Below are 17,343 nucleotides of genomic sequence, written 5' to 3' on the forward strand. Positions count from 1 at the left end.
AGGTCTGAAAATACTCAAACAATTTCCGTGCCTTTGGTTAAAAACGTTCATTTACGTGATATTGTTCATTCACTGCGAAAAATCCGTATTTTTTCTTTTCACTTTAAATTAATTATATTTTTCTATGTTTTCAGATTGAAATCTGTACATTTTAGAAAAAAGTATAGATATTAAGAAATGTAATTTTCATATGGCAAACATCTATATATGTCATTTAAAATTTGACTTTAGTAGTTACAAATGTGTTCATTCGTTTACCCTACACATTACCAACACATAGAGCGTTTCATTTCTTCTCCTTGATCGCCATGGAACGTCTTCCCCTCCCCCTTTTGCCACCTAAAAAGATTGTGCCAACAACACCACTGGGACTTGTATCAAAAAACGTACTTTATTTCACAACGAAAATCGAGTATCTAAATTACCCTAACGCTGAACACTTTGTTCGTTTTGGTGTCTAACGACAATAAATCGATCGTGAAAAAATTGTACATCGGTATTGTCGTCTCAGGAAGCATTATCACGGTATTGTATTATCGAACTGTCAACGATTCGACAGAATACATGAGTTTATCTAGTTTCGGAAGCGAAGACAGTGGGACGGGAGTTCTTATCGTTATTTAAAAATTCTATTCGGAGACGCCCCCTCGATGATTCAGTTCGACCGAATCATCGGGTATGTGGACAAACACGTCATCGCCGAGTTTCACTTTTCCGGGGATGTAAGCCCCACAGTATATTCCCATCAATGGTGCTTGTCCCTCCAGTGACATTATATTTGGATCCGTGGACTGGCGAAAACTAAAAGAAAAAAAGCAACATCAAAAAGTATGTAAAATAGTTTCAATTAAACGATCGATACGACGATTTTACAAACCTCTTCAATGTCTTTAATGGCTCCTCCCCCTCCGCGGTGCCTGTCTCAGGGTTCACTAGAATGAATTTGCACCTGGAACAATATAGCAACGATTCTAGAATCTTGAAATAACGATGGATCAGTTCGTCAGAATGCTAATTTTCCTAACCCTTCATGATCTCAGTTACTTCTATTGTTTCCGTCAACCAACTTTTTTCACATTCTATTGCAAAAAATCTGACAAAATTAGAGACACTTCCTAGAGTCTCTGCTACACGATCTAATTGTTTTTAAAGTTGAATGTTAAAAGGTTTTTTTTTCGACAGCAATACCTTTGTTTCGAAGATACTCGAGCGCAAAATTTCGCGTGTCCCATAAAAGAGCTAGGAAGCTCACAGAGAGGGTTAAATATCGAGATTCAGATGATGTTTTAAAGAAACTATCGACATAAATAATGTCCTAAATAGTCGAACAAAAATGTCCTGATAAAAATAAATTCCTTCGAACCTGGTGCACGGCTTGACGTTCCGAATCACCGTTTTCTCGCCGATTTTTATCCATTCCCAGTTGTCCTCCTCAAAAGATTTCTCCGCGGAGACCACGATATTCGGACGGAATTGTAGCGCAGGCACAGGTATCTCCAGTTTCTCGTTCAGCGTCTTCAGTGACGCTGTGGTCATCAGCATATAACTCGCCAGATCGCTGAACAAACCCTAAAACGATATCCCTGTCGTTTATCGAATTATGGAAATCACCGAATTAAACCTTAATTGCTCTGATCCTTACAGTGTCATCGGATTGTAGGGTGCTGAACACTTTCGTGAACTTGTTCCATGGATCGATCGAAAGATCCCGTCGGTTCATCATGGAGTAGCCCAGTCGCAAACCAGAATTCGTCCCGGTCAAAAATCTGAAAAAAATTTTCGTTTCATTTCCGTTAAAGAAATTGCGGTAAATATTTAGAATAGAGGAGACAACTCTGATGACCTTGACACGTATTGTCAAGATCTCCCTCTTCAGTGACCTTGACAAGGTTTCAGCCATCACTCTTTGTTTTGTTAAAAAGTTAATAACAAATAAACTTCGTAGAATAGGGTTGTATATTCAACTTCATAATTTAAACTTTACATAGTAACATTATATTATTAGCATATCTGCTTCTTTAAGAGATCGCGTGGGGTGGGGTGGCTCCCCTCTTCCCCCGCACTCTCGCCAAGGAAAAGAATCTAACCCAAACCTAATTCGACTTATTTTCCGATTAAATGAAAATGAGTATACTAACAATATAATGTTTATACTATTTAGGTAAGATTTAAATTATCGTCTTAATAATATACCTTTATATTACGGGCTTTATTTGTTAACTTTTTCAAGGTCATTCAGAAATGTGACATTTCTTGCATATGTCAAGGTCATCGGAGCTACCTCCTCTATTCTAAATATTTACCGAAATTATGTTAAGTTCGTTCAAGCGGTCTTCGTGTACCTCGAGAGCCATTCGGCCGGTTCTGGTCCGCAATCGATACACTTTACCGGTTCACCCCACCACATAGTGCACGGAACGGCTTCTGAACCCTCGTCGATGGATTTCGGCACGGTGAACACCACGCTGGGCATCCCTACGGCTTCGAGTCGCACTTTATCCTCTTCCACCGCCGACATGCTCACCAGGATCATCGTTGGGTACTGTCTACCGGTCTGGAAGCGACCTGTCTCTTCGTTGTACACTAGAAACATTCTGAGGAACAGTGAACGTTCATCGTCAATAACAGTACGGGAAGGGGTTTCGGGTGAACTTTCGAAAAGCACCCACACCGGATGACCCTAACCTTGACAAATGTTATCAAGATCATCTTCCCGAATAAGCTCGAAAAGGTTTAAACAACCGATTATTGGTTACTAAAAAGTTATTACCAAAGAAATATTGAATAATGTACCGTAATTTTTTGAAAAATCTGAACGTTTGTAACGCAGCGTTTTTAGAAAATACTGTTCAAAGCATTATACTGATCTGAGTTGGTCAGAGACAGTTCAAGTACTTTTTTGTTCATAACATTTTAATAACTAATGATCGGTAGTTGAAACCTTTTGAAGGTTACTCGGGATGGTAACCTTGAAAACGTGTGCCAAGGCCAGGGGCGTCGGATGTAGGTGCTTCTTGGAAGTTCACCCAAAATATTATCAATGATTGATACAAATGAAATATTCTGTTAATTACTGAAGAAATTTTCCAATAGATGTACAGATCTTGTCTACGTTCTTCACACTACAGGATGTTAATGAGCGTTAACCAGCGGCAAAGCGTTAACGTCGAGTTTAAATGTAGGACGACAGAAAAATTTCTATCCAATAATTATACCGAAATTTAATTTACAAAATGTTTTTTCTTTACTGAAGGATTTCTCACCTGTCTCGAAGGGTGAATCGTCCTTCACTCTCGATGCTGATACCGAACTCGGTGAAATCGCATTCGTGCAGATTCCTCCCCCGTCCAGATTTCATTGGATAGACGTACAGTTCTTCGATCTGGCCCACTTTCACCCATTTTGGATCGGGTAACTCGGAAATCGTGTCATACTCGCGGCGGGCCAAGTCGACATTACGATTCGTCGCGTCGTTCTGTGAAATTTCGCCGATCTTCGACTCGTTCCCGCTCGGTTGGACCTTCTTGCACACTGCCGAAGAATTCCTCCGCTTGTTCCACAGGACCACTGCGAGAACCGCCGCGAGACTGCATGTTATCGCCACGGTAGGCCGCCAATCCTGAATATAATAAAAATGTAAATTTTTATAATTATATGTAAATTATTAAATACAATCCTGAATTTACCAGTAATAATAACACAGTGACTGTTTATTTATAACAGTGAGTGTTTGTTTATCATGAAAATCGCAAGTGAAACGAAATATTAACGGGGATAATTTCTATTTTTCTATTTTCTATTCCGTTATTTGTTACTTTATCGATAATTACGCGTTTCTTTCTAAATAATCGTATCTTTCTGAATATATTTCTAGATACTTTTGTAATTTTTTCCTTTTTTCTTTGGTTGTTTATTTTTGTAATTTTGTTACAATTTCTGTATAGTTACTATATGTTTTTCTAAATTCACTCGACTAACCGAACCATTATCGCATTCTACAAATTTCATTAAGTGTTGATAGTTTATCTTTTGGTAGTCGATACCGATACGTCGATTATTATTCGGTTTTATCTTGTGTACTTACGAAACACGACAAGAATATATTATTGTTATCAACGTACAGTTCGTAATAGGCCTCTGGAATAAGTATCGAGGACTACTTTTAGTTTGGGGCGCGAATAACAACATAAATGGGCAATTTGCCCGTGGAAAAGTTTTCAAACTTCGCGTAGGAACGGTTCCAGCTGAAATTTGAAGGGCAACCGCACAACCGTGCATTGTGTATCCAAGTTTCTTAATCGAATTCACGAGGCAAGACCAGTTTAAGCCGGATTATTTCCTTCCTTAGTGTATAGGAACGCGTAAATAATACGAAATCAACTTCGCTCAAAAAATGCTCTTTCACAGACCTTTACACTGGAGTAAAAAATTTATCATGAAACATTACTACGTTCGTATGAAATTCTCTACTTTGCTACCACTTTTACGTGAAAAATATATAAAAATGTGGTTCACGAAATAGGTTCTTACTGTCTCCATCGTTAAAAATAAGAAAAGAAACTTCGAAAAGGACATGGGTCATTTTGAAATTTTGAATTGGTAACCGAGCCGACGATAATTAAATAAATCACAATGAACAACACTGCTTGCCACACACGTTTAGAATAATTTTCAAATGAAAACAATTAGGCGTACCGATTGTCCCTGCATAATAAGCAGCACTGGTGTTCACAGGTGACGGATGATCCTTTTCGTAGCTAGTTCACCTGCGTGTCCCGATCATTTCTAACTCCTGGCGTTCTCACTAGGTATTATGCAATGCCTCGCCTCCGTTTAACGCTGATCTATCTGGCGCAGGTCTTGGTTCTCGAGGATTTTGCGCTGTTCACCGGGCGACGTCTGAGAGCGGACTGACTGGCGCCGGGAGGCTTCCACACCGGCCGATAACATTATGTTCGAGTAGAGAGTTCCACGTGAGGAAAACTGACGAGTGTCAAGTATGTAAATGTAAAAAAACGGTTGAGTCAGCTCCTATATGAATCAATTAAATCTGATCTTGAATTATTCTTCAATGGTGGTATGAGTTGGGTCTAGGTCACGTTTGGATTAAATCATTCTTCGATCCTCCTGGGATTAGGTCTCGAGGGAAGTTTATAATAATCGAGAGATAATGTGACTTTTCCTTTTTGTAGAAAATTCGTCCAGTATTCGTGTATGCATTCGGCATAGTAATTATGGGGGAATCTTTATAGTCCACTGGGTACCATTATACGTTCAGTTCAGCTTTGACAGTTGTTACAGTGTTTAATACACAGCTTTCTGCCTCCGTGAGTACTTGCTTTGAAGCTTTCAAGAACTAAGATTAATCCCTGTATACTGATAATAACAATAAATGACCAGAACATTATTAAAATCGCACTTCATTATAATGATTGGCACTGGGTCTCGTCGTCCGGATCCCGCTTAGTTCACTTTGGACAGTTCTTATAACGTTATGCCGATAGCTTTCGGCTTGACCAAACATTAGATTTGAAGCTGAAAAAATGTAGATTAAACCCAGCATATTGTTAATAACAATAAATGACCAGAACACTGTAAAAATCGCATTTAATCGCGGAATACCACTATTTTTTTGACTGGTGGCGCCACCCGTGGCGAATCGCTCAAACTGCTAGCCAAATTATACCGACAGGTAAGTGAAAATTTCTACAATTGGAAAAACGCAAATATCTCAGTAATTAGACGTTTAAAATGAACGTTGTTGGTATCAACTTATTCCTGACAAACCAATGCATCGAATCAATCCCGCAAATATCCAGAATTAGAAGTATTATGTATGCATCTGTAATCACATGTCCTTACGGAGATAGCAGTACATACATGTTACTCCAACATGATTCAATCGCATTTATATGATTAAACGAATGCCGTATTTCTCCCTCCAGCACTGGATTTGAAGCTTAAAGAACGTAGAATAATACCCTTTACTGATTGATAAGCAACAATCACACGAACAGTGTGAAAATCACAATTGTTTGTAATAGTTGTTAGTGAGTATCGTCATGCATACCCCGTTTAATCCACTTTGGATAGCTCTTATACCATTATGCGGATAGCTATCGTCTTGACCAAGCATTACATTTGAAGCTTAAAGAACATAGATTAATCTTTGTATATTGATAATAACAATAAATAACCAGAACACGGTTAAAATCGCATTTAATCGCGGAATACCACTATTTTTTTGACCGATGGCGCCGCCCGTGGCAAATTGCTCAAACTGCTAGCCAAATTGTACCGACAAGTAAGTGAAAATTTTTGAAGTTGGAAAACCGCGAATATTTCAGTAATTAAGAGTTCAAAATGACCGTCGTTAGTCTCAAATTATTCCTGAAGACTTAATGTATCGACCCAATACTTCAGGACCCCGGAATTAGTAAAATTATTTAGGTCTGAATTAACAAAGACCCTTATGGAGCGGCAACCTTAATTGCAAAAGCATGCGATCACATTTACACTGCTGAATTGGCATCATTTTTCTTCGTCACGCATTAGATTCGATACTCAAGGAACGTCGATTACTTCTGTCTAGCTGCTGGGAACCAGTAATTACAGGAACATTGTTAAAATCACATTTGTTTGACACGGTTGACACTGTATCTCGTCATGCGTTCCCCGTTTAGTTCACTTTGGACAACTCTTCCAACATTATGCTAACAGCTTCCGTCTTGACTAAGCATTCAGATTGAAGCTCAAAGAACGTAGATTAGTACTTTCTAGCAGCCGGGAACCAGTAATTACAGGAACACTGTTAAAATCACATTTGTTTCCAACGGTTGAAACTGTATCTCGTCACGTGTACCCCGTTTAGTTGACTTTCAACAACTCTTCCAATGTTATGCTGACATCTTTTGTCTTCACTAAGCATTCAGATTGAAGCTCAAAGAACGTAGATTAATCCTCTGTCAATAACAATAAGATTAAACGACCAGAACACTGTCAAAATTGCATTTAATCGCGGAATACCACTATTTTTTTGACTGGTGGCGCCACCCGTGGTGAATCGCTGAAACTACTAGCCAATTCTAGGCTAGCAGTTTGAGCGATTCGCCACGGGTGGCGCCACCGGTCAAAAAAATAGTGGTAATCCGCGATTAAATGCGATTTTAACAGTGTTCTCGTCGTTTATTGTTATTGACAATATACGGGGATTAATCTACGTTCTTTAAGCTTCAAATCAAATGCTTGTTCAAGACGATAGCTGTCCACATAATGGTATAAGAGCTATCCAAAGTGGACTAAACGGGGTATGCATGACGATACTCACTAACAACTATTACAAATAATTGTGATTTTCACACTGTTCGTGTGATTATTGGTTATCAATGAGTAAAGGGTATTATTCTACGTTCTTTAAGTTTGCAATCTAGTGCTGGAGCAAGAAATCCGGCGTTCGTTTAATTATGTAAATTCGATTGAATCATGTTGGAGTAATATGTATGTATTCACTGCTATCTCCGTAAGGTCATGTCACAACAGATGCATACATAATTCTTCCAATTTTGGGTGTTTGCGGTATTGAGTCGACGCATTTCGTCGTCAGTAATAATTTGAGACTAACAACGTTCATTTTTCAATGTCTTTTGCTTTACAGATCGTAGCTCGAAGCTTGTTATTCTTTTTTACAATATCTTCGTCCGCTGATGGAGAATATTTTTAATCAGCTGAAAACCTTGCTGAAACGTTCTTGGATTTTTAGCTATAAAACCAGTATGTTTCTACAGCCAAGAGGTAACAAATGCAACGTCAGCGATCAATAAGAGAACGCGTTTTTTCAACCGCGTAAGAGGTAACAATGATTAGATCTTAAAGCTATGGTTCCAGAGGGATTGCATTCCTCGAGGAAGAATCGTACAATTCACCACGAAGAAAAAAAATTGTGCAATTTTCACTATTCTTTATCAATTTCATTAACTATCTTTCTGGTTCGCTGAATTACTAGGCAGAGAATCGATAATCGTCCGCAATGCATCCAAACCCGAAATATAGTAATCGGGCCGCAGTTCATCGTCCCGTATCGCGTCTTCTATCGTGTCGAGGCCAGTCTCCACGAAAAGCTTCTGGAATCCGCTCATGGTCGCGAATTTCATGTCCATAAGTATCCTGAAATGTATCAGTCAAGTAGTCGAACTCGCAGATCGACGTTCACGATCGATTCGAACACGTTTTGAAACTATTATTGTATGATGTGGATGGCTGATTTTTTTATGAAAAGATGCTCAATGTGAGGAAACATAGCAGACAGCATGACGCCTAGTGACGCCTTGAAGACGGCTTACAGGCGCCTTAGACCTTAAATAGTCGTAAAATGAATATCTCCAAGGCGTCATGTGCTATCTGGGATAGGAGTGAGTTGAATACATACATGGGAGGGAGAAGTGGATAGCAATAAGGACTCTAAAACCCTTATGGTAATCTCTAGAATTGTTGTTTATGTTTGCCCTAAAACAGTTTTAAGAGAATCGACTCACGTGTCGCCGATGAACAGACATCGTTTGGGCTCCTTTACATTGCATAACTCGAGAACGTGTTCTTTCAAAACGTTGCTGGGTTTTGCGCACTCGATTGGCGTCCTTCCGCTTTGCTTGGTGATTATATTAATTAACGGTCCAGGACCTGACAGTCGAACGATTATCATAGAATTTCAAGAAAATCCATTTTCTCGAATCGCGAGAAAATTAATATTTTCATTTCTGAATACTAAATTATTGTACCTAAATTATTGTACCTAAAAGGAAACTTCGCTGTGAAAAATTGATCGATTTACCTAGGATTTTCTTGTCGTTACCACAGACTACCCAATCGTCCTGTGCACCGGTCAGGTACAAAACGTCGTCGTTCTTTAGACAGGATATAGCCAGAGCCATTTTTGCCCAGTTGCATTCCAGCGAAAAGTCGACGATGATAGCTTTGATCGATCGCACATTCAACACGGCTTTCACTATCGCTTGTGCGTCGTCATCCGGGACCGATGGATACTAGAAGAATAATAGAATATCAATTCCTTTCTTGTTTTTCTTTCTCCTTTATCCGAATTTGAAGGTTCACGCACGTTTTCCGGCGTCATTCTGATACCAGCATCGCGCAGAGTCTCACGAAACGCCGGGCTGGCAATCACATATGCCTCGTCGCGGAAATTGATTTTCTTCAGATACCAGGCGATCACTGTCGACGGGCTTATCATTTGTTCCTGCGAAACGATCGATCGTGTCATATCAATAATCACAAACGAAGTCGATAATCACGATTCCGAATCATTCTTGTAAGCCTAAATCCCAGAATAATTCATACTTTTTCGTATTTATGTAATAAATTAAATAATGTAAATATTCGTAGAATATATTAAAATAAATAAAATGAAAATATGCAATTGTTAAAATATATTAAACGTTCAAATAGCCTGACGTTTGGGAATCTCGTATACTTGACTCAAATTACCGATTCGTAGATTATCGCAAAAGTGTGATAATAAAGATAAGAAAAAACGACTAAACTTGGTGATGTTCGTGTTTCTTATCTGAGTATCTGTATCAATTTAGACGAGAGAGTATTAAATGAGAAATCGTTTTGAGCTAGTCTTCCTCCAGGTCGTAAATATTACCTCGAGGCTTTGTTGACTGATACACAAAAATGTTGGATAATAAAACAGAAAGATTCGGATCGAATTCGAAAATGCAAAGTAATATTTTACCGGTTTCAATTCCAGGCCACCTGATCTCACTTTCTCGTTGTATCGATCGAAACTCGTCGTGCTGTTATTCGACACTAGGTAAACCCTCTTGCCCAGGTCCTGAAGCCTCTTCAGTGTCTCGATGGCCCCATTAATCGGTCTGTCGACGTACCACAGGACACCTGAGGAAAAAATCAGAGCATTTCCATCAATTATGCGGATTCAAGTTTCCGTGAATCGAGCCTAATATCCGGTCTACGCGAACGATTCTGTCGATTTCGTGAGACGAAACGTCGACGTTTGCATTCGATACTTGAAAATTTCATGAATTCATGTATCTATATCTACTATAAATTACCTGATAGACATGTACCTGCATTATATGATACGTGTAAGATATAATCAGTAGATTACTTTATTATGTACATTCTAATGCATTGTATTATTCAGTTTAAATATTTTGTGTATCACCAATATACGTTGGTATCTCTAGGTACATTGGAGACAAGTGACACTGAATGCAAATACACGTAAATTACACACAACGTTATCGTGTCTGATGGTCCAACCGTAAAGTTCGCGATTCTACATAGAAAACTGACATTGAAAATGTAAAACTTAAGATTTCTCTTTGGAACATGGACGTTGTTTCGCGACGAAAACAAACTTGACGCGTGATCTCGATCTGTCTGCTCATTGCTGACTGTTTCCACTTCAAATGGGAACACCGTTAACACATCTTCAATAAAATCGATCGATCGATTCATAGATCATATAATAATCCCTACCACGGCCAACATTTATAAACAAACATTACACACACTCATTTATATAATAAAATCTTTAAACATCAGTCTTTCCAATGGACTACTAATTCTTTATTCTCCTCCTGTAGAGTTGGGCACAATTTGATTTGAATAATATACAGTCGGAAGTTGCAGTATCCCTTCTGAACTTAAATAGTTAATAATAATTACAAACTTTGGAATTTCCAAAGTATCGTAATCTAGGATTAACACTTGGTTTACGGACATTTCTTGTATACCTATCTCTACGGACACGAGTCAACGAAACCGCAGATTTTCTTTAAGAAACAACTTATTTTATTTAATATTCAATTCACGATCGAGTCAAATTGATGTGTGTCTATAAAGATAGGTATACCAAATACAGTAAATTCGAAAACAGAAGGCGTTCGAAATTACGCGTCTCGTAAATCTAGTGTTAAAAAAAGTACTCGAAACACCATTCACACCACAAATTCATTCCACAGCACACCATGTAACATATGATCGTAGATGCACTTCATCAAAGTTTCCTCGTCGTGATCGACAGACGACGTTTGTCTCAGTTCTCAAGAATAAAGAAAACAAAAACTCGCCATCGCAATCGGACAGGACGACGTCGAACGATTCGATGAAATCACGGGCCTGTTCCACGGTCATCTCGGACAGATTCCTCGTGTTCTGCATCGTGGCAAAGGCACCAACACGTCCGCCGAGTTCGTCGCAGACGTTGCAGTCCCTGTGGTTCCGCATCGTGACGGAGGTCATGCACCTGGACGGGACAGATGCAAGCGATCGAGCACCGAGCCACCGATACGTCTCGACTGACACCGTTGCTCGCCGCGACGACGAGTCCAATTGTATCCCCGGTTTGATAACATCGCTGATAAACGATGACGCAACTGCATCACCTCCGTGCACGATTTTTCCATTTGTATTTCTTTTTTTTCGTAAAAAGGACCGACACACCACGTCTGCCGCTTGGCCCGAGGAAGGAGCTCCGTGTGACGTACCAGCGAAGCTTCCGTGGATGGCACTGCGCAGGCTCGGTCCGTATTGAATGTAGGTATTTATGCACCTGGGTATGGGTAATAAAATATTCCATTTCGAAAACAGGGAAACTTTAAGGATGTACCGGACATTAGAATCTTACAAGAAAAGCCATGGAAGTGTGCCCCTCTGATTTTTATGAAACTTTGTATGTCTGTTAAACACTCAAAAATAAGGGATACGTCTTTTTTTTTAATCGTCTGAGAAGCGACTTTAAGGGGTGAAACCACCCCTCGAAGTTTCGATCCGAAAATTTTTTGTTATAGTAAATTATATTTTGGACAATTTGTTAGCACCATATTATTTTACATAAAAAACCACAAACCTCGTACATTAGAAGTTTTCATGTATCTCCTCTGGTTTTCGACATAGTACTTTCGGGTCGAAACTTCGAAGAGGGGTTTCTCCCTCTCGAAGGGGGACTCTTAAAGTCGTGTCTCAGCCGATAAAAAAAATACGTATCCCTTATTCTTGACTGTTTAACAGACATACGAAGTTTCATCAAAATCGGATGGGGACACTTTCGTGCCTTCCCTTGATAGACAAAAGTGCATGGAATTTGAAATGAAACAAATATTGCAATTGGTACCACTTCTTCAACATTTTGTCAACTATTTTATGTCCGTTGAGATCGTTTCTTTATATAAGACTGCGTGTAAAATCGGGAAACATTGAAATTATTATTAATCACCAACCGTTTAGTGCTGGGGTGGCAAATCAGTGGCACGCGTGTCAAGCTTGTCACGGAAAATGGTTTTCATGGCACGCGGACGTATGCAAAACTCACCTCCGCTTATCGTAGATAGTATACATTGAATTTATATTCGGTTAATTTCATTATATGTACTTATCTGTGTGTATCCCTTCTACATAGGGGCCAAAATATGGCTTGGGCAAAAAATCTCAATAAATTTCGCCATAGATCAAATCTTATTTGCAGTTAAAATCGTTCGTTGTTGCCATCTATTAGTTAATAATATTCAGGCTTCCGTCTAATATTCTTGTAAATATTCTGAATAAATGATATTGCTTTCAGGGCAATATCGGTGCAATTTGAATAAACGATTATGAATATCGGTAGATCTCCAAGACACGAAGGTCTCGAAGTTTAACAATTTATCATATCACTATCTTTTTTCGAACGGTTCCAAGTTCCAACGACTAATATATTCAAGACTTTAAAATAGACGCGAACTTAACAATTCACCATTGGTTTTATCGCGAAAAAAGATATTCTTTTTTGTGATCCGAACAAAACGACCGCCAGGTTTAACTGGAATAAGTATACTTAGAACTCTGGTGAGGCTTCGAAGATTACTGATTCTGTTACGAAAAAAAAAAGAAGAAGAAGAAGAAACGGATGTCACGACCTCGGGCGCCATGAATCGGTCTTTCGAACAATGGTCAAGATGCAGTCGATAAATCAGACCGATATAGACCGAATGGTGGTACGATAAGGAGACGAAATAACGAAGCTACGTTGTGTGTTCATGTTTGCACATATGTATATAGTAGATCTGGCCTATAAGAGGAACCATTCAAGCACATCTCGACACTTGTCTCTGGAAATGTTAAACATTTGTCGAAAGATTAGAAAATTGCAGTGTTGGGAAAATCCTATGCTATAATTCAACGCCATTCAACTCCTGTGACAAAGACTTAGACATCAAAGCCGAGTCTGTCGAGTGATGATATTTACTTACGAAAATTGCATATTTATACGTGTTGATTACGCATGTCTGCAGATTGCGATATCTGTAACAATGTATAAATCATAAATTATATTTCACGACACGTTCCTGTTACAAATCATTGATCATACAGCGACGCATATGTGTATATTCAAAATAGTAAATTTCATTTTATTTTGTTTTGTTTCAAATAAACAATACCAACGGTGGTATTTATGACGCCGTTATAAATTACGATAAATGAAAGTAGTGAAAGTGAGCTGACATTTAAGAAATGTAGAATTATTATACTTATTGGTTGTGTGAAAAAACGTTTCAAACGAATTATGTCGGATTCGAGGGGCTTGTCAAGTGGATGTAATTTATTTTTTTGTTTTAAATCTCATATTTTCTGAGATTTCAAGGTAACCTTGAGTTTTTTCAAGGACAATGCATTTCTTTGTTAACGTTGCGTTGTAGCCGTTAGAAAGACGAATTCAACGATCTATACTAAAGTCTAGGGGTAAAAAATTCACTGATCTTGAAGAAAACCCGAGGTTACGTTTGTGACCGTACATATGTATCCGTATGCACGCACATAATCGTAAGAAACAACGTACGACAGGCGGAAGAATCCACGAGCATGAGCGACGTAAGAGCAACTGACGCGATCATAGCATATGCGTGCGCAGAGATCCCCTCTAGATCTAAATCAAAGGAGGTCGATGCGAGATTCTCGTCGATACTCACTCTGCGTCTGGAAGCGATCCAGTACAGTCGTGTTTAGTATCAAGAGTTCGTTAGGCGAGAAACGGTACGTTAGTTGAGAAGTCAAGCCGACTTGGTGTGTGAAGCAAACCGACTTCACCATCCTCACGCGTACGCGCCTCAAACCGAGGAGTCACATATGCAAACCGCATTGTGGCGCAGCTAAGACGGAACAGACAGTAAAGACAGACTACTAGGACGATACAACGCAGTAGTCACAACCGTATTATAAATTCACTTACCATTTAATCACTCCATTTAACTTTTCGTATACTTAAATTCAAACATAAAATCTACAAGACTCACAAGTTACTACTTACGTAGTGTATTCTGAAGTTCGAGACGCGTACAGTGACGCGAATAAAAAGAAAATCCATCTGTGAACAAATTGCGTGAAGATCGGCAATCTTCTTTAGACAATCAGCGTCGGCTTGACTTGTTAACTGAGGCGCTCGCCCGACGAATATTTTAAGCTATAGCAGCCGATGCTATAGTTTCGGCATTCGACAAGAACGTGTAGAATTCACGAGTTGAGTAAGTAGGAAGGACGGACTGATCGAGTACACGTTCAGTCGTTGCCCATCCGGACTAAATTACTCAGAACTGTGAATACGGTTAGCTTAGGGGCATAAGCACGATCAACGTCTGTCAACCTAGTACAGGAAAGAAGTGCAGGGACCACGTGCGCGTGTACCTCACCCACGTCTTTTGTACGGTAGTCAGACGGGGTTTTGTGTGCGTCTCCACCCGAGAAGTCGACCCGATTTATCGGCGAGATCATCGGCTGCTGCGACATAAATCAAGGCTCTCCAGCTAGGACCTGTGTAACCCCGCGTACCGAAACCGTAGCATTGCGAGCGTGTGTCGAGCACAACTTTGTGTGCGTGAATTGAAATCGATCGGGATACGATCCATAGAAACATCCATCGCGAGACTATACGAATTACGACCGTGTTCCTATCGGCTAGAAACGCTCGTTGCGATACCATAATTGTAATCCGACAAAGACGTTATAGAATATAGTATTCTCTTACCAGATTCTGCCTACGATTTTCTAACGTTACCACCACACTCACTGTCCTTCTTGTGCTTAAAGGCACGAATCCTGCCTTTCTTCTGTGTTCGATCGAATCTTTGGAACGACATTAGGAAGTAGAGTATCCGCCCTTCGGATCAGGCACACTATTTAGTTAGATCGATAGAAAAGACGAAAAAGTACGGTTACACGTTGATATAACAGAAAATATAAAATATGAAAAAATCAATGTGCATCCAGTCGATGAGTCCCTTTAAGTGCAACATTTAAACGCATTTGAAACATTTTTTGACACAACGAATAGATAACGAGTTATTTCAGATAATACTTCTAATTCACTTACCCTGCATATCTTGCACACTCGAACGTGTACTTTAGCCGCATAAATGTCGGCGGTCTAGTGATAGAAAATATTAAAAATAGATTAATTAACACGAGAACAAAGGAACGTGTACTGCAATTACCATGAAATATGGCCCTCGATGAATCGGAACATTGTGAAAACAGAACGTTTCCGCATCTTCCGAAGAATCGTGAATTCTTTCGTGTGTGGATCCATGCTGAAAACTGAGGAGAAACGCGGTGGAATAACCGTGGAACGCATTTGGGTTAATAGAATTTCAATTTATTAAGTTTTTTTTTCCCTAGCCGTCAGTGTCTTGATTCTCATTTACAAAGGTATTATATGACTGTAGAGTGGTAGTTAACTAATAATCGACGATGGTAGTAATCAATAATAACCATAATCATAATAGCTCGCAATAATAATCATAATCATAATAATAAGAAGAAGATAATTCGTAATTAATTGTATTAATCGAAATCGTATCATTATAATCGTCGTCTCTGTCCTCTATCCGACATGTGTATGGTGTATATGCATGTATGTATGTGTGTATGTGTGTGTGTGTGTGTGTTAGTCCGCTCATCCGACGATGACGAGCCGCGCGTATGACTCGACGTAAGAAACCATCGAAAGAAAGAAAACAACGAAAGGACAGAGAGAAAAGATCCGAACGGGTGTTCAACAACGGTGTAAAAAACTACATGACTGTCGAACGTTAAAAAATTAAACTCGTAACTCGTTTACCGTGACTAGAAAATCAATCTCCCTTATTACAACTTCTTTACACGGTGGTTAATACCGTACAATTATTCGTAGGCGAAGGGGCGGGTCCAGCGGCCGCGCTGATGGGGGAAAGGCGGGAAGCGTTAGACCGTTTGAAAAAAAAAAAGAAGGATTAAACACGAACTGATTGAGAATCGTCGAAGAAACAATCGAACATAAGCTTTTATCTACCCCCGTGTAATTCTGAAGATGGAGGTAGAGAAGAAATTGCTTTCAACGAATCCGTGTGTTGCTCGGGTCCTTTAACCGTGTCACGTGGTTACTTAGCCTTACCCCCACCATTAAATGTATCAAGTGTCTGGTACCCGTTCCCTTGTTAGGTAGGCTATCAAGTTACAGTTGTACACGTACATAGAAACATTCGTCGCACAACAAAGCATGGATACGTGATCGACGTTGCCGTGGATATTTCTTTCGAATAGATCGTTAATTGGGTCAGCGATTCTTGTACGAAGGAAGGGGGAGGGAGGAACTGAAACTCTCGATCACCCTCTATACGGTGCATCAGATAGGAATCGTCAATTTTTTTTTTTATCTTGATTCGACGACTGTTACAGAACAGGGGGATTGGGGGGAGGGGAGAAACAGAATATCCTAATGGGCCGTTTATGGGTGATCGATTATAGAATTTACGAAAGGACGTAATATTACGTCGGTGGCTGTGCGATGTGAAACAAAATACAAGGCCACCTTCGTCTCCTTTTGATCGCCTCCACCGCGAAAATGGAAGCGTTTTTCTCACCCGTACAAACCTTGCAAAAAATGATGTACGAATCTCATATTATAGGTCAGGCGAGTTAAAACGGGATTGTGTCTATTCGGCCAGGGTAATTAGTCGTCTCGACACGAACAATGGAAATTATTATCACGAATAAAACATATTCTATAGACCGTGTTCGTCGACTGAATTATCGTTTAAATTGTCGTATTATTTGTCAGTGTAAGGGCAACACTGCACGCTGGAAGAGCGAGAGAGTCCACGTTTCCGGTTTTATCGCGTTCCCATAACCGCGAAATAATATCAATTTGACGATCCCCCTGCGTGTCACTAGTGCACACCTATGCGAAAGGGCGGCGCAGGACCATGGATCTATCAATTTATTTTATCATCTTCTCACCGTCGACCTTTCGATATCAAATCCGCGACGATATTCTCGACGGTAACTGTACGAAAA

The 17,343-nt window shown here is 39.6% G+C and overlaps 2 protein-coding genes across 2 annotated transcripts; both read right to left on the minus strand.

Annotated features, from left to right (window-relative positions):
* Positions 1-372: 372 nt before the first annotated feature.
* Positions 373-4,929, minus strand: LOC107186260 (mitochondrial amidoxime-reducing component 1-like). Its single transcript, XM_015574089.1, has 7 exons — positions 4,696-4,929; positions 3,264-3,619; positions 2,343-2,594; positions 1,643-1,766; positions 1,364-1,569; positions 878-949; positions 373-801 (listed from the first exon to the last, which is right to left on the minus strand). The coding sequence occupies exons 1-7, from the start codon at positions 4,708-4,710 to the stop codon at positions 630-632; spliced, it is 1,197 nt and encodes a 398-aa protein (XP_015429575.1). The 5' UTR covers positions 4,711-4,929; the 3' UTR covers positions 373-629.
* A 3,041-nt stretch (positions 4,930-7,970) lies between these two features.
* LOC107186222 (4-nitrophenylphosphatase-like) lies at positions 7,971-11,382 on the minus strand. The gene is made up of 6 exons (XM_015574043.1): positions 11,112-11,382; positions 9,752-9,912; positions 9,113-9,250; positions 8,828-9,038; positions 8,532-8,676; positions 7,971-8,163 (listed from the first exon to the last, which is right to left on the minus strand). Exons 1-6 carry the CDS (start codon positions 11,281-11,283, stop codon positions 7,971-7,973), a joined length of 1,020 nt encoding a protein of 339 aa, XP_015429529.1. The 5' UTR covers positions 11,284-11,382.
* Positions 11,383-17,343: the final 5,961 nt, after the last annotated feature.

Source organism: Dufourea novaeangliae, unplaced genomic scaffold, assembly GCF_001272555.1.
Source record: "Dufourea novaeangliae isolate 0120121106 unplaced genomic scaffold, ASM127255v1 scaffold64, whole genome shotgun sequence".
Taxonomy (NCBI): domain Eukaryota; kingdom Metazoa; phylum Arthropoda; class Insecta; order Hymenoptera; family Halictidae; genus Dufourea; species Dufourea novaeangliae.